The sequence below is a fragment of the Bos indicus genome, chromosome 4 (assembly GCF_029378745.1).
Source record: "Bos indicus isolate NIAB-ARS_2022 breed Sahiwal x Tharparkar chromosome 4, NIAB-ARS_B.indTharparkar_mat_pri_1.0, whole genome shotgun sequence".
In the NCBI taxonomy this organism is placed as follows: Eukaryota; Metazoa; Chordata; class Mammalia; order Artiodactyla; family Bovidae; genus Bos; species Bos indicus.
Window position 1 is genome coordinate 97,023,873 of NC_091763.1, and position 22,082 is coordinate 97,045,954.

At 39.7% G+C, this 22,082-nt stretch overlaps 1 protein-coding gene across 2 annotated transcripts in view; it reads right to left on the reverse strand.

Moving 5' to 3' along the window:
* The window catches only part of CHCHD3 (coiled-coil-helix-coiled-coil-helix domain containing 3), a 293,253-nt gene that overhangs the window by 183,857 nt on the left and 87,314 nt on the right, over positions 1-22,082 (reverse strand). For both annotated transcript variants that reach the window (XM_070788178.1, XM_019959100.2), the window contains exon 4: positions 4,934-5,051. In XM_070788178.1, coding sequence (XP_070644279.1) covers positions 4,934-5,051 — 118 coding nt within the window. The remainder of the gene's footprint in view (positions 1-4,933; positions 5,052-22,082) is intronic.

Genomic DNA, 22,082 nt, shown 5'->3' on the forward strand with positions numbered 1-22,082 from the left:
AAACAAAATGTTAACTGGCATTTTAAAAAAATGTAAATGCAAAGTCCTTATTCTTTAATTTAAAAAAAATTAATGACACAGCAAATATTAGGTTTAGATGTACAGGCTCTCAGAGATACACAAATGTCAAGTCACATTAACTTTCAGGTTTCCCAGCTTATTCCTTTTAATCGCTCTTTCTTTACAGAGTTGCTCTCCTGCTCCTAAGCCACAGTCCTTTCATGTGAATTTTAGTTAACATTTTCAAGCAGATAAAATTATCAGGGAAGTTCTTTCCCAAAACCTCTGGGTAGAATCAGCTGATAAAAATGCTGGTCCCTGTCCATGAGAGGTAGAGGGTGAGGGACTGGTAAGCTCTTCTTGAATCGAGAGCAGGACCCGTGGCTTCTCCAGCTAACGCAATCCTTCCAAAAAGGAAAGTTTTCATCTGATCCTATTTTAAAACTTCAACAACAGGGCCATCATGACTTTGCCTTTCAGAGAGCTTCGATAAAGCTAGCTGTTACAACAACTGTGGGAAGAAACGGCCTGGACTCGCATCTAAGGAGACAGCAATCTAAATGTCAACCGCGTGTGGGCGGAGGATGGGAAGGGGGAAGAAGAGTTTTATTCGCAGCACCAACAAGGCGTCAGTTTGGGGTTTTTATCCTTCCCCCTAGTTCTACTGAAAGACAGCTTTCCAATTCCTTCCAATGTGTGAAATCCAACCTTTACTCTCTTGCTGGCTGCAATATTTGGATTCTAAATAAAAAGGAAGACACCAACGTTTGGCCATCACTCAACAGAGTCCCATATACTGGGGTTAAGAATGGCAGCCGTGGGGGTCCAGCACTCAGCAGAACAACGCTAATGGTCCTGGGTGACTCTCACACGAGTCACGGGTTCTAAGGACGCCACTGCCACAGCCTGGGGATCGAGGCACTGATGGACGACACAGACTTGAAGTCGTGTCCCCAGCACACGTCCTACAGGATGGGGAGATGCAGACTCTGTGTATGTGGCGGGCGGGGGCGGAGGGGCAGAAGGAAGTTTACACCCCCTGAACATGAACTATACACGCAGTAATGCTAGTTCCTTAGGCATCTCCTTTACACCATTTTCATAAGGTGTAATTATGGTAAAATACACATAATCTAAAACTTACCATCTTAATAACTAGAAGTGTATAGTTTCAGAGTATAAAGTGCATTCAGACTGCTGCAAAACCAATCTCCAGAACTCTTTTCACCCTGCAAAACTAAGACTCCAGACCCATTAGAAAGGGCTCATCACTCTTCCTTCCACTCAGCCCCTTGAGACCACCCTGCTGCCTTCTGTCTCTGAATGTGACTAGATGCTTCACACGATCGGAATCACACAGTATTTACCTTTCTGTGACTGGTTTATTTCACTTAGCATAATGTCCACAAGGTTCATCTAAATTGCATGATACGTTAGAATTTCCCTCCTTTTAAAGGCTGAATAACACTCCATCGTATGTATATGACAATTTTGTTTATGCATTAATCTACTGAGGAACACATAGATTTCTTCCACCTCTTGGCTATTATGAATAATGTTGCAATGGACATTGATATATCTCTTCAATGTCCTGCTTTTAGTTCTTCACGATACTGGATGCTTGGGGCTAGTGCACTGGGATGACCCTGAGGGATGGTATGGGGAGGGAGGAGGGAGGAGGGTTCAGGATGGGGAACACATGCATACCTGTGGCGGATTCATTTTGATATTTAGCAAAACTAATACAATTATGTAAAGTTTAAAAATAAAATTAAAAAAAAAAAGAACCAGAAGAGTGGGGCCTCCCAGGTGGCTCAAGCAATAAAGAACAACAAAATTCATCTGCCAATGCAGGAGCCACGGGAAATGCAGGTTCGATCCCTGGGTGGGGAAGATCCCTTGGAGGAGGAAATGGCAAGCCACTCCAGTATTCTTGCCTGGAGAATCCCAAGGACAGTCCATGGGGTTGCAAAGAGTCAGACATGACTGAGGGACTGAGCATGCACACATGCCAGAAGAGTGGACTGCTGAATCATAGGATGATTCTAGTTTTACTTTTCTTGAGGAACCACCATACTATTTTCCAAAGTGACTGTACCATTTTACATTCTCAGAACATCCTTGCCAATACTTGTTACTGTCTTTAAAAAAAAAAAAAAAAACCTTTTATTTTGTATTGGGTAGGGCCAATTAACAATGTTGTCATAGTTTCAGCTGAACAGCGATGGGACTCAGCCATACATATTCATGTATCCACTCTCCTCTAAATCTCCACTCCATCCAGGCTGCCACAAAACATTGACAGTTCCCTGAGATACCTTACCGGTAAGCTTAACCACAGTCATCCTAACACATAAGATGATTCCTTAGTAATTTTAAACGTTTATCCCTGTATTATTTTAATAATCAGAGGAAAATTCAGTGAAATACACTCAACCATTAAAAGGAATCATGCAAATACATATTTATTGGTATAGAAAAGCCTTAAATAGTCTAAATATTTTTCAATATGAAAGTTACTATAAGAGTTACATAAAACTACATATACTACTATCTGTTTGGAGAAATACAAATATACATATTAACATAAATGTTTAATACAGACTTAGTGCAATGCGAAAAGGAATATAAAACAATAAACCAGAAAGTTAATAGTAATTATCTCTGGATAATGGTAATCTAATTGATTTTATTGTTTTGTATTTATTTCCTGATCTTTACCCAACAAATATGCATGTCTTCTGTAATCATGAGTAACAACAATAAAGGTGATAACATGGTAAATCACTTGGGAGTCACCAGGTACCCAAACTGCTGTAGGCAGCCATGTTGTTGTGGCCAAGAACTACACTTAAATATCTGAGAATCCTCAAGCCAGAACAGGAGCCTCTGGATCAACTATAATGCTATTGCATAAATTCTACTTTTAGTCCCAACGTCCTTTGAGGACTCTGTTTGGCCAATTTATGACAGATGCTGAAATTAAGGAGCTGTCAGTAATTTGCCACCCCTGACTCCAGAATCAATAAAGAAGAGATCTGCAAAAAAGAATATGTAATGCCAACTTCTTATGTTTAACCTAAAAACAAAAATATATAGATAGGAAATAGAGAGGATTTATAAGGTACAAGGAAAATATGTGCTGAAGATACACTGCTCCAACCCAACTACATTACATAATATTCTAGTTACTGTGACTTAAGAAATTTTTCTTTATTTTCACATTTCTTGTGAAAACTCTCTTTTTATGCCTTCTCATGTGCAAGTGTGTTTAATGAGTTTTTTTTTTTTTAATCTTAATCTTGCTTATCTCCCTGAAATAAAAGAACAAGGTAACATGTTCAAATTTAGACCAAAAGAAGTAGAGAAAAGAATGCTTCAAAGAGAAGAGGCAAAAGCTGGGACACAAATAAAAATGAGAACCAAGGGGTCCTCTGCCCACTAGAAACCTCGAAGCTTGCTCCGCAACCCCCACCCGCCACCCTCCACCACAAGCACTATTAAACTCTCTCCTCTCCATCCCTGGCCTTCCAATCGGGAGGCTGTAACATTCATGGGAATGACCCTTAACGCATGGGCCTGACATGTTTTCAACTTCCCCAAAAAACCCTCAAACTCAGGAGCACAACAGATGTCATAATTCAATTCTTCAATATCTAACGCTTTTAATTCTGAAATTAACCCCATTCACAACGAATGACTCCGTCCACATCTCTAGGCCTCAGTTCCACTCAATGTGTGTGTCCTCACAGGGGCGCTGGCCAGACCCTAGACCTTCCTTTCTTAGTCCATCACCTCTGTTCTGGTTTACTGCCCACCCATGTAGCCTGGATCCTGAATCAGTCACTGAAGAAATGGATTCAGTACACAATGGCTTCCTATTTTCTCTACTGGCAACTGGTCGTAGGTTAGCCTCTCAAAGAAAGGACCAAGAGAAAGAACAGGAGAGAACAGAAACTGACTCTTTTCTGATTAATTGGTAACAATCCCCAGCTGCCTGCTGGACTAGGGACATCCCCTGAGTCTTACATCCCAAGCTCTCCGCTATATGGTTACATTTCTCTCTCCAATGAGTTCCCAACCATATTCCATTGAGAAGACAGGGAAATGACATGAGGGTTTCCAGGAAGGCTAAAGTGAGCACTGAGTAGTCAGGACCCCAGGCTTCACCCAGAACAGCTCCACTTTTATTTACCAACAGGAAGATGTCCAACCAATCATGTTGCATGCACAAGACACTACTGTTCAGCCAATAAAAACCACATTGTCGTGATATAAAGAGTATGTTCATGATGTAAACACTGCGTACAGCACTATCCAAAGTCTTCAACAGGTAACAGACCTAGGAATAGAAACTGTCTAGAGGGAAACACCTTGGGGTGAACCGTGGTTATGTGAGACTGGCAGGTTTACGGGTGCCTCTTAAATTTTCTGCTACTAATAGTCATTTTTAAACATATTTATGTAATATTTAAATTAATAAAAAAATATTTTCTTTGAAAAAATTATTTCCTTTCTTATAAAAAATGGTTCCCCTTTTCTGAAGTCCAGAAAGTGACGGATCAAATGTTACTCACCTCCGCGGGAGTCTTCCCAGCTAGCATCTGGTGGCTGCCAGCAAGGACAGGACTAAGCTAGGCTCTCAGCCCAGAGGGTTCAAATACAACTCGGGTGGAACAAGCAAACAATATCCCTCAGGTAAGATGCCTGCGTCTCTGTGTTGATCTTTTCTTCAATAACTCTCATTACACCTGGCTTAGAGTCCTTGATGGCTAACCTCAGCAAAGTGTCAGCCACTTATAAAAGGCAAAGATTAAGAAAATCTAAGCAAAGAGAGCATGAATATCATCCACACTGGGAGTTGGCAAGCCTCTCCCAAACATCAGCGGTTTCCTTGTAGACAAGACCTTCCCACTAAATCTTTCATGCTCACCAGGTGCTTTGCCTTTGCACGCTCCTCCTCATTTGATATCCTCTCACGAAGGATAGCTCTGGTCAACTGCTCGTTGGCAAAAGCCTTCTCTGCATCGAGTTCTTTGCTTTGCTTCAGTCTGAAAAGACAACAAAGTTCTAACTTAGAAAAAAAATATATTTTAATAGTTGACATCATGTGTTTAATGGAATACTTAAATAAAAATATAGAAACAACCACAAAGTTAGTAGCTGAAGTCATCTTGGCCTAAAATTTATCAATAGCAGGTATATTTTCTAATAAATCCTCATGCACCCTTTATCCAAGCATTTAAAAGAAGAGAATTCAAATATACCAAGAGGCTAATCAATCTAACTGCTAAATTAGTTTTCACTAAGTTCTTCTTATGTCAAATTGAAATCTGCCCAACTAAATATTCTATCCCTGGTGACTCCATCTGCCCTCTGGAGATAGAAGTAATACATCTAATTAACAAGCCATCTATAAGACAAATATTTGAAGGTAACCATCATCCTCCCATCCAAACTGAGTCCGCTATTTATTGACTCTATGCGAGGCACTGTGCGAGGCACAGCACTGACAAGGACCAGCCCCTGATCTCATGGACCTGACATCACCGCAGGAAATACAAACACTATTAAAAGATCTTTCCTCCCCGTGACTCTCTCATTTCCCAACAATCTTTACCTGCAAAAATGGCCAGACCTTTCAGGAGCAGGGCTCCTCACTTGTGGGATGACTCCCAATTTGCCCCTTAGCTCCAAACTAAGTATTAACACTGCAGATGCGGTCCAGCAAAGTAAGACAGCGGAACCTCACCTCCCAAGATTCCCAACCAACACCAATTCTACTAATGAAGCATCTGACTGCATCGGGTCTATCAGCCTCATCACACAGTTAGACCATACTCAGCTGCGGTCCACGTCAACCTCTCTCCTGTGCATGACAAAGACGTGCCTGGGCCCATAAAGGTTCTCAGTAATCACTGAGCGAGAGTACATTTTAGGCTAATCTCATGGACAAAGATTTTGATTGCCTTTTCTTCTTTGAGAGAAAAATCCCTCTATACCATCGTATCCCTGAAGTTATAAGTGATGCTATAAAAAGAAAAAGCAAAATTGGTATGTTGGTATAAGTGAAATTCTGAGTGCAATCTACTTCGTAAGTGGGAATGATGAGAACCAAATTGAACTCAATACTAGTCTATCAAATTTCAGTTTTAAAAAGGATTCTTGAAAAGAAAAGAAAACTTTTGGTTACTAGTTTTAAATTGCTGTATCACCTTGATACTCTGAAATTCTCACAAATCGATTCTAACAGATAAAATCAGTTTGTAAAATACATTCCAAAGTGATAATGCTTTTCCGCCTAAAAATTAAACCTGTGTAAACTTATGTCTTGAATAAAGATAAATAACAGAGGCAAATATACTTTTACCCAAATAAATCCTGGAGTTATATAAAAGGAAAGCAACATGAGAAACAAAATGGTCCCCATAAGGACAGCATGCAGACAACTGCTGAAGTTACTGTAGCAGATCAGAAAACAAGGTACATAAAGCATTTCTACCAGCCTATCACTTGTAAGCAAAAGGCATTACTTAGATGACAAGTGAGGTGGAAACGAAAAATAAAAATGACTATAATTTACAGATCACCTGCTTGTATGCAAACACTGTGCCAGGCACTTCATATACACACCTAAAACTAGTGTGAAATTCAGTTTTCATTATTAGTTCTTGGACATAAAGTGAGTTCTACATAACTAAAGCTTCTCAAATTTTCCACAATTGGTATATCAAATTTTAAAGTATTATTCACTTTAATAACATTTTTTCTGAGTTTACTTGCATATGGCATACGTTTTAACTATAAATGGAGTTAAAAGTAGCTCAACTTTGGAAATATAAAGTTCAGCAAGTTAATGAAAAATGAAGCAATAACATAAGCGCAAAAGTCTTCAATGTTATAATAAAAAAAAATAAAGATTATTCAGCTTGCAATATCTAATACCAATCCTGAGTCTAAACCAAGGCTCTACCACTTACTAGTTGAGTGTAGTTAACCTCCCTGGTCCTGTTATTCTCATGAGTAAAATAGATTGGTATTAACACCTACCTTACAGAATTTGATACACAAAAGCACTGAGTACAAAGCCTGTGACACAGTAAGCACTCAGCGCATTAGGTGAGGAGCAGTAATAACAATAGTACCCACCATGGGATCAGGAATACAGAAGCAGCAGTTATTTTCTGAAAAGAAGGAACTCTCCACATTCATTAAATATACCATAACTATATTGCCAGGAAAATTATCAATAACCTCAGATATGCAGATGACACCACCCTCATGGCAGAAAGTGAAGAGGAACTCAAAAGCCTCTTGATGAAAGTGAAAGTGGAGAGTGAAAAAGTTGGCTTAAAGCTCAACATTCAGAAAACAAAGATCATGGCATCCGGTCCCATCACTTCATGGGAGATAGATGGGGAAACAGTGGAAACAGTGTCAGACTTTATTTTTCTGGGCTCCAAAATCACTGCAGATGGTGACTGCAGCTATGAAATTAAAAGACGCTTACTCCTTGGAAGGAAAATTATGACCAACCTAGATAGCATATTCAAAAGCAGAGACATTACTTTGCCAACAAAGGTTCATCTAGTCAAGGCTATGGTTTTTCCTGTGGTCATGTATGGATGTGAGAGTTGGACTGTGAAGAAGGCTGAGCGCCGAAGAATTGATGCTTTTGAACTGTGGTGTTGGAGAAGACTCTTGAGAGTCCCTTGGACTGCAAGGAGATCCAACCAGTCCATTCTGAAGGAGATCAGCCCTGGGATTTCTTTGGAAGGAATGATGCTGAAGCTGAAACTCCCAGTACTTTGGCCACCTCATGCGTAGAGTTGACTCATTGGAAAAGACTCTGATGCTGGGAGGGATTGGGGGCAGGAAGAGAAGGAGACGACAGAGGATGAGATGGTTGGATGGCATCACTGACTCGATGGACGTGAGTCTGAGTGAACTCCGGGAGTTGGTGATGGACAGGGAGGCCTGGCGTGCTGTGATTCATGGGGTTGCAAAGAGTTGGACATGACTGAACGACTGATCTGATCTGATCTGATCTATTGCTTGGTCCTCTCCAGCTTTTTTCCCCAATTCTTCAATGTTCTGCTTTATTTTTATGATCAAGCACCTTTAACAAGTAAATCGACTATAATGACTCTAGTAGCCCCCTCCTTGCACATGTTCCTTTCTTTGTTTCCCATAAGGGCAAGGATCTGGTTTGCTTTTTTCCACTGCTATATACCCAGTGCTAAACAGTGCCAGCCCCACACCACAAGTGCTCACAAAATACTTGAGTATATGCATGAATGAATGAGTGGCATATTTCCAACTCATTGGAAAATAGAAAACAAGCTGCAGAAAATAGAGGACTGGGGGACTTATGAAACTAGACACAACAATATGATTATCTCAATAGATGCAGAGAAAGCCTTTGACAAAATTCAACATCCATTTATGATAAGAACTCTCCAGAAAGCAGGAATAGAAGGAACATACCTCAACATAATAAAAGCTATATATGACAAACCCACAGCAAACATTATCCTCAATGGTGAAAAATTGAAAGTATTTCCTCTAAAATCAGGAACAAGACAAGGGTGCCCACTTTCACCATTACTATTCAACATAGTTTTGGAAGTTTTGGCTACAGCAGAGCAGAAAAAGAAATAAAAGGAATCCAAATTGGAAAAGAAAAAGTAAAACTCTCACTATTTGCAGATGACATGATCCTCTACATAGAAAACCCTAAAGACTACACCAGAAAATTACTAGAAATAATCAATGATTATAGAAAAGTTGCAGGATATAAAATCAACACACAGAAATCCCTTGCATTCCTATACACTAATAATGAGAAAACTGAAAGAGAAATTAAGGAAACAATTCCACTCACCATTGCAACGGAAAGAATAAAATACTTAGGAATATATCTACCTAAAGAAACTAAAGACCTATATATAGAAAACTACAAAACACTGCTGAAAGAAATCAAAGAGGACACTAATAGATGGAGAAATATACCATGTTCATGGATTGGAAGAATCAATATACTGAAAATGAGTATACTACCCAAAGCAATTTATAGATTCAATGCAATCCCTATCAAGCTACCAATGGTATTCTTCACAGAGCTAGAACAAATAATTTCACAATTTGTATGGAAATACAAAAAACCTCGAATAGCCAAAGCTATCTTGAGAAAGAAGAATGGAACAGGAGGAATCAACCTACCTGACTTCAGGCTCTATTACAAAGCCACAGTTATCAAGACAGTATGGTACTGGCACAAAGACAGAAATATTGATCAATGGAACAAAATAGAAAGCCCAGAGATAAATCCACGCACATATGGACACCTTATCTTTGACAAAGGAGGCAAGAATATACAATGGATTAAAGACAATCTCTTTAACAAGTGGTGCTGGGAAAACTGGCCAAACACTTGTAAAAGAATGAAACTAGAACACTTTTTAACACCATACACAAAAATAAACTCAAAATGGATTAAAGATCTCAATGTAAGACCAGAAACTATAAAACTCCTAGAGGAGAACATAGGCAAAACGCTCTCCGACATACATCACAGCAGGATCCTCTATGACCCACCTCCCAGAATATTGGAAATAAAAGCAAAAATAAACAAATGGGACCTAATTAACCTTAAAAGCTTCTGCACATCAAAGGAAACTATTAGCAAGGTGAAAAGACAGCCTTCAGAATGGGAGAAAATAATAGCAAATGAAGCAACTGACAAACAACTAATCTCAAAAATATACAAGCAACTCCTACAGCTCAACTCCAGAAAAATAAATGACCCAATCAAAAAATGGGCCAAAGAACTAAATAGACATTTCTTCAAAGAAGACATACAGATGGCCAACAAACACATGAAAAGATGCTCAACATCACTCATTATCAGAGAAATGCAAATCAAAACCACTATGAGGTACCATTTCACACCAGTCAGAATGGCTGCGATCCATAAGTCTACAAGCAATAAACGCTGGAGAGGGTGTGGAGAAAAGGGAACTCTCTTACACTATTGGTGGGAATGCAAACTAGTACAGCCACTATGGAGAACAGTGTGAAGATTCCTTAAAAAACTGGAAATAGAACTGCCTTATGATCCAGCAATCCCACTGCTGGGCATACACACTGAGGAAACCAGAAGGGAAAGAGACACATGTACCCCAGTGTTCATCACAGCACTGTTTATAATAGCCAGGACATGGAAGCAACCTAGATGCCCATCAGCAGATGAATGGATAAGAAAGCTGTGGTACATATACACAATGGAGTATTACTCAGCCATTAAAAAGAATACATTTGAATCAGTTCTAATGAGGTGGATGAAACTGGAGCCTATTATACAGAGTGAAGTAAGCCAGAAAAAAAAACACCAATACAGTATACTAACGCATATATATGGAATTTAGAAAGATGGTAACGATAACCCTGTACGAGACAGCAAAAGAGACACTGATGTATAGAACAGTCTTATGGACTCTGTGGGAGAGGGAGGGGGTGGGAAGATTTGGGAGAATGGCATTGAAACATGTATAATATCATGTATGAAACGAATCGCCAGTCCAGGTTCGATGCACGATACTGGATGCTTGGGGCTGGTGCACTGGGACGACCCAGAGGGATGGTATGGGGAGGGAGGAGGGAGGAGGGTTCAGGATGGGGAACACAGGTATACCCGTGGCGGATTCATTTCGATATTTGGCAAAACTAATACAATATTGTAAAGTTTAAAAATAAAATAAAATTTAAAAAATAAAATAAAATAAAATCAATGAAAAAAAATAAATAAATACAAACATATACAGATACTTAACCCTATATATACTGAATTTACTATAATACTTTAGCTTATTTATTCACCTAATCATGTATATTATTTCTATTCATAAATATAATTCAATTTCTGTACACAAATATACATACAGTTTTTTGTTTGGAAGGAGTTATTGCTGGTATGTATCTCATTCATTCACTTCACGGGCACTATATTTCTTTCTCATTTTTGCACAACTAACAATGGCATAATAAATAGCTATGAGTATGGAAAAAAAAAAAGAAACTAGACACAACAGAGCTCTGCAAGGGCCAAGCCACCGTGATGCTAAGCGTCACAAGTGGGATGATCCTGGACCACACCAACCTAAAGAAGAAGGCTGTTTACACTTCATAACATTTCAGAGCCTCCAACTACCAAGACCTAGTTATATTTGACTCTTGGTTGAAAAGACACTGGGGGATGGCACAAAGTGACCAAAAAGAAATTCTCCTTATTCTTACAGTCACTTTCATTTTCTTACAAATAGACCTGTTCAAATTCTCAAATAGTTTATTCTAAAGGAATGTCTGAAAATAAAATGAAAAAAAAGAAAGGTCTGTGTAGTGACAGTTTCCTGAACAGAATTTCATATCTTTAAGAAGTCTGGCAGTAGAACCCAGAACCAATCCTCACTACCTATTAGCAGTTTAATGACACAATCTAATAATAAACATCAGTTTTCTTAGCTTTAAATTTTGAAGGCTGAGCTTTACATAGCCCAAGGCTCCTGAGCCACCAAGGACCCTGTTGTTTTAAAAAGGGGAGGAGGGGCAGGTATGAGACAAAAATAAGTCATTATTAACTTAAATCCAAAGATTTAAGAATTATCTCAAGATAAAACTAAACATACCAAGTATCCTGGAGAATACATTCTCTTTTTTATTTACTGGCATTTCCCACTTATTATTTCAGATCTCCTGGTCTAATATTATTCTGCATTAAGCCCTTGATTTAAGTTTCATTTAAATTTCCTTCTTTTAAATACATATCTCTCCTCATTTAAATTCTCTAGAGTTTTAAGCAAAGAAGTAGGAGTTTAGTGTAAACTTTTCTTATTTGCATTAAGTAATTGGATAGCTTGCCTAAGCTTAATGAAACAAATACCAGTCAGCTCTATCCTTACACCTCAAACCCTAGCAACTGAGCTCTTGTTCTCAATATATTCTCAACCAGGTGAGAGATGTAAGATACACCAGCAAAATGAATTTCTAAAAATGAGCCAAATCTCTTATAATGAACATTACACGTGTCCTTTAAATGGTAAAAATAATAATAATTTACTCACATATGTTCAGTTCTTATAGATATCTGATATATAAAATTTATGTATTTCAGTTTGTGTAAAAACTGACCAAAGAACCTAAGGTTTTATTTAGAACCTAAGGTTCTTTATTTTAAAGAACTTAAAGGTTTTAAGAAAATGGGAGAAGTGTTTCTAAAGATAACCTATCTAGGCATGTTTTATAGATTCAACTTTGTTGTTGTCTGTGAAGGAGGCATTACTATTTAAAAATATATATATGAGAAAATTGAGATGTGGAAAAGCACACAGGAGACATGAAATGACCTGATCTGATTTCCAAAGCCACGCTTCTTAAACCTGAGGAGTATCACAAGCAGCAACGCCACCACCACCAACAGGGATCAGCTTTCATTACGTCACTCACCTTCGTGCTCGTGTAAGGACAGTTTTTACAAGCCACATTACTCATAATTGTTTTAAAAGAAGCTCATTTTAAAATTTGCTTTCATTATATCAAGTCTGAGTTTGCCAGAGTCAAAATTATCACCAGCCCTTTCCCAAAGCGGTTTGGCTTTCAATGGCCCTAGATGTTTCTCTGAACCTGGGCACTGCTCATTTGGCAATTCACAAATACTCAGATTTATCTTCATGTAGGTTGACACATAAGTAATGCTACACAATTCTAGCTTAGAAAATTACCTTATAATTTAATATATAAGGCCATTATATTATTGAAGGAAAGTTGATAAGAACCTCAGATAATGGGTGAGAATAAATGGGAAACTGAGACTGTTACAGATAAAGTGATTTGAGGAAATGATTTATCTAAAATTGAACTATGACCATTACACACAGAATATCTGCATAGTACTGCAATGTACTTAGACTGTTTCAAACACTAGAAGAGAAAAATGAGTGACTATGACCACAAAGGTCAGTTTTAATGCTAATGACGAATTTCATTTTAATGCATCATACTTTGTCAGAACATGCTGAACTAGCATTCAAAATACTGTTTACTACTCATCTTTTCAACAGAAAAGCTGAGTGGGTAATTTAACGAACTAATTATTAAGACTATTAAAAATAATGACAAAAAAAACTATACAGCTTTCTATTAATAAGACTTTACCAAAATAAAAGCAAGCTTAATATTTCTCAGCTCAAATAATTTCACATCCTAGAAGGAAATATACATGCACTGTATTTCCAAAATAAACACATTAGAATGAATGTATATTACATGGCCATGTCCTATTCATACACAGTATGTGTATATATACTGAATGTGTAACATCTGTATGTATAACAGATAAAGAGCCAGCATTTATTAATGCTTGCTTTGTACCAGGAAGAGGTCTAAGCACTTGACGAGTGTAACTCATTTACAATCCTCAAAGGCACCCCTATCAAAACTGTTTTATTCTATTTCAGATGAAGAAGCTGAGGCACAGAGAAGTTTTGTAACAATAAGGCTTTACAGGATTTATGAAGTAAACTGCCTGGGGTCACAAAGCCAGTGAGAGGTGCAGCCAGGCAGGCTGATTTCAGAGCCTGCATTCTTACAGAAGATACACTCACATAACACATATACACTATTAGAATGTAAGTGTGTATATATACATATTAAGCCAGGGGACGGGTGAGAACTTTGTCTCATGTACCACTGTAACTCGGACACTCCACAGTGCCTGGCTCTTGGCAGGCATTCAATAAGCACTGTTGAAAGAAATTAACAGAGGATGAGCCTAGTTTAATCCAATGGAACACAGGTACTCTTTATATAATGATAATTTAGCAAGAAATGGCACTGTCTTGGAAAACTGAATGACTGCAATCTGGCAGACCCACAGTCGATCAGTGTGTCACCTAACCAGCATTAAGACTTGGTTCTGAATACAACCAAGAGGATGTTTGTTTCGGTCATCTTTGTTTCTACGCAAATATCATTTAAAATGTCATTCAAAATTTAACAAAGTTTCCTTGCTTTACACAAGAACATTTTTTTAAAAGTGTTTTTGTTTAAAAGCATACTAAAATGTAGCCACAATCTGGGCATTTTCTTGCATGGCTTTCAAAATGATGTCTGAAGGAAAAACAAGTATACAGCCTCTAACTGGAAGCCTACAGCTAATATAGGTTACCTACAGCGAATATAGGTAAATATGGGGGATTTACCCATAGTTATAATCCTAAATGGTTCTCATCTCCTCATTTGAGACAATCACCTCTTGTTCACACATGGCATATTACTTTGTACTTCGAGTCCCGATTTCAAGTCTCACTTGAGAACAAGTTCTACCTACCCTGGATTTTCTGGGACCATTTGCTTATCAAATACATTCTCTTACTGCACTGAAAAATAGATCTGTACGTGAAAAGAATTCTGGTTTCGGTTCACAAGTTAATGTCACCATATCCAAGGCCCACATCCCCCTCCCTCAGGAATTCACAATTAAACTTCCCTGAGGAAGTTACCCAACACCCCAAAGTGCCCTTGACTTGTATCTACTGGAAGAATCTGCGGCCTCTTTCTTATCTGGCTTAAATGAAATATTTAGAGGCATCTTAAGCTACAATAATCATCTTTTTATCTTAGAGAGTATATACCAATTGTTATAATATTCAAAATACACGTGAGCAACAGTGGGAGCAGCACACGCTGAACTGTGCTCGGTCAGCACAGGGGAGCCTGGGGGGCTGCCGACTATGGGGTTGCACACAGTCGGACACTACTGAAGCGACTTAGCAGCAGCAGGGCTTTAAACAAACTGCTGCACAGAAGTTGTAGCAGGGAATGCCCATGCATGACCCGTTACTACTGAAGACTTGTTTTCAAAGTATCTCCCCTCCTCCCTTGAGGACGTGTATCGGATGGGCGCTGCAGTCGTTTATTTACTAAGATGTTGAGGAGAACCACAGAGTCTTCCTAGGAAAAAGGAACCAGAGGTCAAACGCAGGTATCTCTGGGGCAAACCCCTCTAATGGGCCCAGGTGGACAAGACATCAACTTAAGCACTAGCCTCATCCCAGATGGGCTTGAGTCCGGGACAGATGGCAACATGAGATGTCCTCCTGAAGACAGAAAACTAGGACAACACTCCTGGTTCAAGGGACCTGTGAGACACGGTTGGGCCCAGAGCTACGAAGAAACGACAGCAACTTAGTACACACCCTTACATGCATAAAAGATGCATCAAGCCTTTAACAGTTTTCTGTACTTACATTTGCTTTTTGTTAAAAGACACATTTTCACCAGAACACATATTTTGAAACCGGCCTTGTTAAGTCAGTAAGTCTTGGTAAACTTTTGGTCAGAGAGAGAGAAGATATCACCGTTCTCCTTCCTAAGATTTGTAAGGGAAACAATCAATACTTTTCCTCTTTTCTATTTCAAAGGACTTTCAAGCTTAAACCCAACTGCAACCTCTCACCCTCCAAACATACAAAGACATACACACCACCTAACTCACTCCAACACTTTTCATGGTAGATGTTTTAAAGTTAAAGCTTAGCAGATACCACCATCAATCCTAGAGTAAACATTTTTAAAGAAAGAATAATTATAGAACATTTTTTATTATTTTTTAAATCAAGCAGTCTTTGAATTTGTAATCATTTTTGATTCCCATGTTGAGCTGCTAATTTGATTAATGCATAAAGGTTAATGACTGTTGTCTTTAAAATCTGGCTTGTTATCAATACATAATTGTGCCTTTTTGTTCTGTTTAGGGCTGACAACCTTCATTTGTACCTTTTCTCATATTTCTTTTGCTTGGTACAGCTTTAACAATCCAGTAATTTTTTAACTTTTATTAAGATTAAACAAATAACTTTGTTTTACTTGTATGTCAAATAATACATAGCTCTTGGTGTATGTATGTGTATGTTAAAATAATCTGGCACCCTTGATCTTTAAGTGGGCAACTGTGATCAGTTACAATTATTAATAGTTAGAAACTGATACACTTAACTTTATGTCTTTAATTTTATATTTTGTCTACCATTAATCTTACTTTGCTCTTATTTCTTTTTCCCCTTTCCTTATTTTCCCAGTTTTATCAAGTTACTATACATGCTCTTCCATCCCAAAAAGATCTTTGGTATTTTTCTTTGAGATTAGTAATCATTCTCTTTCTGAACATTCACAAACACTTCCCTACTATTGTTTAAAAACAAAATTCCTACTATTTTCCCAACCACCACCCTCTGCAAAGTCAGTAAGATGAAATCATTTGAATGCTTTGACTCTCAACCCAACTCTGAGCTAAGAGTTCAGTGCTTTTAAATTCATACAATTCTTAGTTTTCCCATTAAGAATTTCTCTTCATTTTCAAAAACCCTTATTAGTAGCTTTATCAGATGTTCCCACTCTATCATCCATGTATCAATACACAGTGAAAAGATGGATTCTCACAGGTTCTATTACTCCTCTCCACCTTTCCCTAGTTAAGATCTCTGTTGTAATTAATTTTCAAATTGGTTCAAATTCTTTAAGAATCTTCCTAAGATGGACCCGCATGTCAGATTTTTAGCTGTGACTCAGTTTCACACGCCCCTACTTTGTGAAGTGGGAGCCAGGAGTCTCTAAACCCCATGCCTGCTTTGCAGCTGGGTCCCTGTTAGGTTCTGCCAATAGAGGGCGCCAGAGGGAGCCCGCAGGCTGGTGGAGGGAAAAGGAATGCTCCAGTTTGCAGTCCACGCCTTTCAGCATCACTCAGGCCTCACTGCTTCAGGCCAGCAGCAGCACTTGTTCCTGCAGCAGCAGTTCAATCCAGTTTGCAGGCTGCTCACACCTGCAAAAGCAACCTTCCTGCACTTCACTCTGGAAACACCAGCCCTCCCTACCTGGATGGTCCTCAAAAATCTGAGTGCCAGAACCACTGGCCTCCCCTTCCCTGGGCTGCAGCTCCATAGAGCCCCTCCTCCCAGATTCAGTGTTTTAACTCCTAACTTCCTGCCAGCGTTACCTCTGGGATAGCTGAGAGCTGCACTGTCAAATACCGCTGAAATCAGCCACACACGGCTACCAAGCCCATGCAATCTGTCCAAACTGAGATGTGCTGTCAGTACAAAATACATACTGGATTAATACCGAGTATGGAAATAAGAATGTGCTATGTCCCACTAACATGCTTTATGTTGATTATATGTTAAGATGAAAACCTCCTGGATATACCAGGGAAAATAAAATCTTAGAATTCTTTCCTTTTTTTGATGTGGCTACTAGAAAAATTATAATTACATAGATGGCTAACAATATATTTCTAGCAACAGCACTGCCTGTGAGTTGCTTTGTTGTGGCTGTTTTGCCTTTTCAGCTCCTAAGTGGCTCACTAACAATTCTTACATTAAATTCTCTCCATAAAAGTAACTGATGAGTTCTGTCTCCTTGGTGGATTCTGACTGCTAGTTGTTTACATTAATAAGTTCTCCAAATCCTTACATTATCTGTAAGTCTCTTTCTCACCCTGGCAGGTGAATGAGAGTGAAACACAGAATTGGGGGCTCTCAGTCCTTTCTCAGGAACCCCTAGATGTCATTCTGCCTTCAAGCTTCCAGTTTGGCAAAGAAAAGCCTAAACCCGGACTGATCACATTTCCTCTATAAATTAGTGGTTCTTTCTGGCAGGAAGCTTATAAGATTTTCTCTTTATCCTTAGAGCTCAGAAATTTTAGTAGTCTGACCAGGTGCTCATCTTTTCTCATCAATCCCTCCCAGAATAGAGGCCTCTCAATTTGCAGCCTCCAATCTTTCTTCAGTTCAGCGAAATGTTTTTATATAATTTAATTATCACTGCTCCTCTCTCTCACTTCCGTTTATTTCCATCTAGAATTTAGTCTATTTCATCAAATATACGGGGTATTCCCCCCACCATCCTTCAGTATCCATGAAATCAAGACATACTGTAAAACCAGTGTATCTGACCAAGTGGCAGTAGTCGCCCGTGCTCCAACACCAAAAGCACCATTCGAATGTGCCAACGGTTCTTGCCAGAAGAACCTTTTTTGAGAGGCTGCTGCTGCTTTTCATCTCCTACTCACCAGGGCTCTGAACTACGTTAAGCAGGGGTGCCTGCTCAGGCCCCTGTCAAGGGAACCAAGAGAAAGTCTCTCTGTTCCTGTCTCCCACCCTCTACCCATTCAGAGCAGTCAACAGGGGCAGAGAAATCAGAAGGTTCTCTCTGCAAAATTCAGACAGACTGGGGCCAACACTGGTGATCCTTGTGCCAAAACTAACCTACTGGCTCACAACCATCCAGCAGATGCTCTACTAAGAAAAAGCAGCTGGGAATTAGACTGAAATTGCAATGAGAAGACAATGGAGATGCTTTCAAGCCTCCAACTCCTCCCTAGAAGCCTATCCACCTTTCACATTTCCATCCAACTTTCTTACCCCGCAGTAAAAGGTTTACTACTTAAAGTATTTTAGGGCAGAGGGAAGTGATTGAAAGTGCTGGATGGGGCAATCTTGGGCACTGTACATTAATTCTTATGGAAACCATCTCCCTATATTGTGTCTTCACTATAAGCTGTTCAGTTCAGTAGCTCAGTCGTGTCCGACTCTTTGCGACCCCATGAATCGCAGCATGCCAGGCCTCCCTGTCCATCACCAATTCCCAGAGTTCACTCAAACTCATGTCCATCGAGTCAGTGATGCCATCCAGGCATCTCATCCTCTGTCGTCCCCTTCTCCTCCTGCCCCTAATCCCTCCCAGCATCAGTCTTTTCCAATGAGTCAACTCTTTGCATGAGGTGGCCAAAGTATTGGAGTTTCAGCTTCAGCATCAGTCCTTCCAATGAACACCCAGGACTCATCTCCTTTAGAATGGACTGGTTGGATCTCCTTGCAGTCCAAGGGACTCTTGAGACTCTTCTCCAACACCACAGTTCAAAAGCATCAATTCTTCAGTGTTCAGCTTTCTTCACAGTCCAACTCTCACATCCATACATGAACACTGGAAAAACCTTAGCCTTGACTAGACAGACCTTCATTGGCAAAGTAATGCCTCTGTTTTTGAATATGCTATCTAGGTTGGTCATAACTTTCCTTCCAAGGAGTAAGCGTCTTTTAATTTCATGGCTGCAGTCACCATCTGCAGTGATTTTGGAGCCCAAAAATATAAAGTCGGACACTGTTTCCACTGTTTCCCCGTCTATTTCCCATGAAGTGATGGGACCAGATGCCATGATCTTCGTTTTCTGAATGTTGAGCTTTAAGCCAACTTTTTCACTCTCCTCTTTCACTTTCATCAAGAGGCTTTTCAGTTCCTCTTCCCCTTCTGCCATAAGGGTGGTGTCATCTGCATATCTGAGGTTATTGATATTTCTCCTGGCAATCTTGATTCCAGCTTGTGTTTCTTCCAGCCCAGCATTTCTCATGATGTACTCTGCATATAAGTTAAATAAGCAGGGTGACAATATACAGCCTTGACGTACTCCTTTTCCTATTTGGAACCAGTCTGTTGTTCCATGTCCAGTTCTAACTGTTACTTCCTGACCTGCATATAGGTTTCTCAAGAGGCAGGTCAGGTGGTCTGGTGTTCCCATCTCTTGAAGAATTTTCCACAGTTTATTGTGATCCACATAGTCAAAGGCTTTGGCATAGTCAATAAAACAGAAATAGATGCTTTTCTGGAACTCTCTTGCTTTTTCCATGATCCAGCGGATGTTGTACTTCCCTCAAAAAAAAAAAAAAAAAAAAAAAGACACATTGTTCCTATAAAGAAAGAGTCCTGAATATTCATTGGAAGGGCTGACGCTGAAGTTGAAACTCCAATACTTTGGCTACCTGATGCAAAGAACCGAGTCATTGGAAAAGACCCTGATACTGGGAAAGACTGAAGGCAGGAGGAGAAGGGGATGACAGAGGATGAGATGGTTGGATGCGTCACTGGCTTGGCGGACATGAGTTTGAGTAGGCTTCGGAGTAGGTGATGGACAGGGAAGCCTGTGTGCTGCAGTTCATGGTGTCGCAAAGAGAAGGACACGACTGAGCAAATGAACTGAACTGATAAAGAAACACAGTCCCCCTGTACTGCAAGCCCTATGTAGTCTTTCTAGACACATACAGGGTAGAAACTACTAGCACCAAAACAATCAAATGAGAGCGATTTTACGTGGGCTAGACAACACTGTCAGGTTTTGCAGCTCACCGATAATCACCAGGCATAACTGAAGGACAGGTCTTGGAGAATCAGTGGAGAGAAGAGAAACCACCTATATCACACAGTACTGCTTTGATTAATATTACACAGGAGTAAGTTCAAGACTAAACTCCACGGCAAGCACCTATCCTATAATGCTGGTGAAACGCTCAGCCAATTGCCATAAAGCGCAGTCTAGCTGAGAGAAGGAGGATGTCCTCTTTGGAAAGCTGAAGAGCAAATGAAGTTGCATATGAAACAAGGGGACAACCCACCTCCAAAAGGCATGTGCTGCAAAAGCAATTCTGTTCCCAAAACACTATTTGAAACCCCCTCCAACGAAAGGATAAATAGTCAAATTCTGTATCACTGAGCATGGCCACAGTTGTTATCGTTCGCTGAACACAGGCTTGCAAAAAGAACCTCTATCAGTCTCACTTTTGAATAAAGACGGCCCCATGCTTTTTACTTCAACTACTCTACAACCTCAAAAAAAATATCAAGAGTTGAAGGGGCTTACTCTGTGAGACCAGGCTCATTTTTCCATTTAAAGTCACCTTGGACCACACAGAAAGTACGACAGACAGCCTCAGCACCCACCATGCCCCCCCCCCCCACACTGTGCTGTCCCCAAACAACACGATCCATGTTCACACCTCTCTGACATTCTTCATCAGCTAAAAATTCATTCCTTGGCAGGTGTTTTATTTCTAGCATTCCCTACAAAATCATGCTGAAGAAAAAATAAATTCGAATAGAAACACATTGATCTGAAAGCCACACTATTCAGTACATTGAATTTCATTTTAATTTTTCACCTTAAACACAAAATGAGACAGCAGAAACACGTATCAAAAGAGCAAATGAAGTGAAACTCTGTATGACTTTCCCTACTGTCATCTTAGGGTAACTCCTGTTCATTTCCTTACTTGCCATTTCCCTGTCTCTGACTTGCAGGTTAAATCACAGACATACTTTAAGAAATAAGAATTACCATTCAGAATGCACATCGATGACAAAAATAAATGAAACAAATGGAGTTGCCCAAAATGAAAATGCATTAAAAAGCACTTTTCAGAAATGTACTGTGAAGACCATAGTGTGAGGACAAGGACTCGCCCTGCAGGAGACACCGCGGAGCAGAGAGGCCTGGCTCGTGAGGAGCCAGCCAGAACTAAGTGTCTCTTTATTCCAACAAAAGCATTCAGACTCATGTGGTCCTTTCTCTCTCTGTTCCATTTCAGTTCAGTCACTCAGTCAGTCATGTCCCACTCTTTGCAACCCCATGGACTGCAGCACACCAGGCTTCCCATCACCAGTCCATCACCAACTCCCAGAGTTTACTCAAACTCACATCCATTGAGTCAGTGATGACATCCAACCCTCTCATCTTCTGCCGTCCCCTTCTCCTCCTGGCTTCAATTTTTCCCAGCATCGGGGTCTTTTCCAATGAGTCAGCTCTTCACATCAGGTGGCCCAAATACTGGAGTTGAAGCTTTCTTCCAATGACTATTCAGGACTGATTTCCTTTCGGGTGGACTGGTTGGATCTCCTGGCAATCCAAGGGACTCTCAAGAGTCTGCTCCAACACCACAGTTCAAAAGCATCAATTCTTCAGCACTCAACTTTCTTTATAGTCCAACTCTCACATCCATACATGACCACTGGAAAAACTACAGCTTTGACTAGATGGACCTTTTGTCTGTTCCATTTGATTTGTTACTTTTAATAGGGAAGACTTTAGATACAACTTATGTCATTCAAACGGAAAAATGCATAACATTCAACTAGTAACAGCTATCATTTATGGAGTACCTCCTTATGCCAGGGATTTTAACAGGAGTTTTACATACATTATT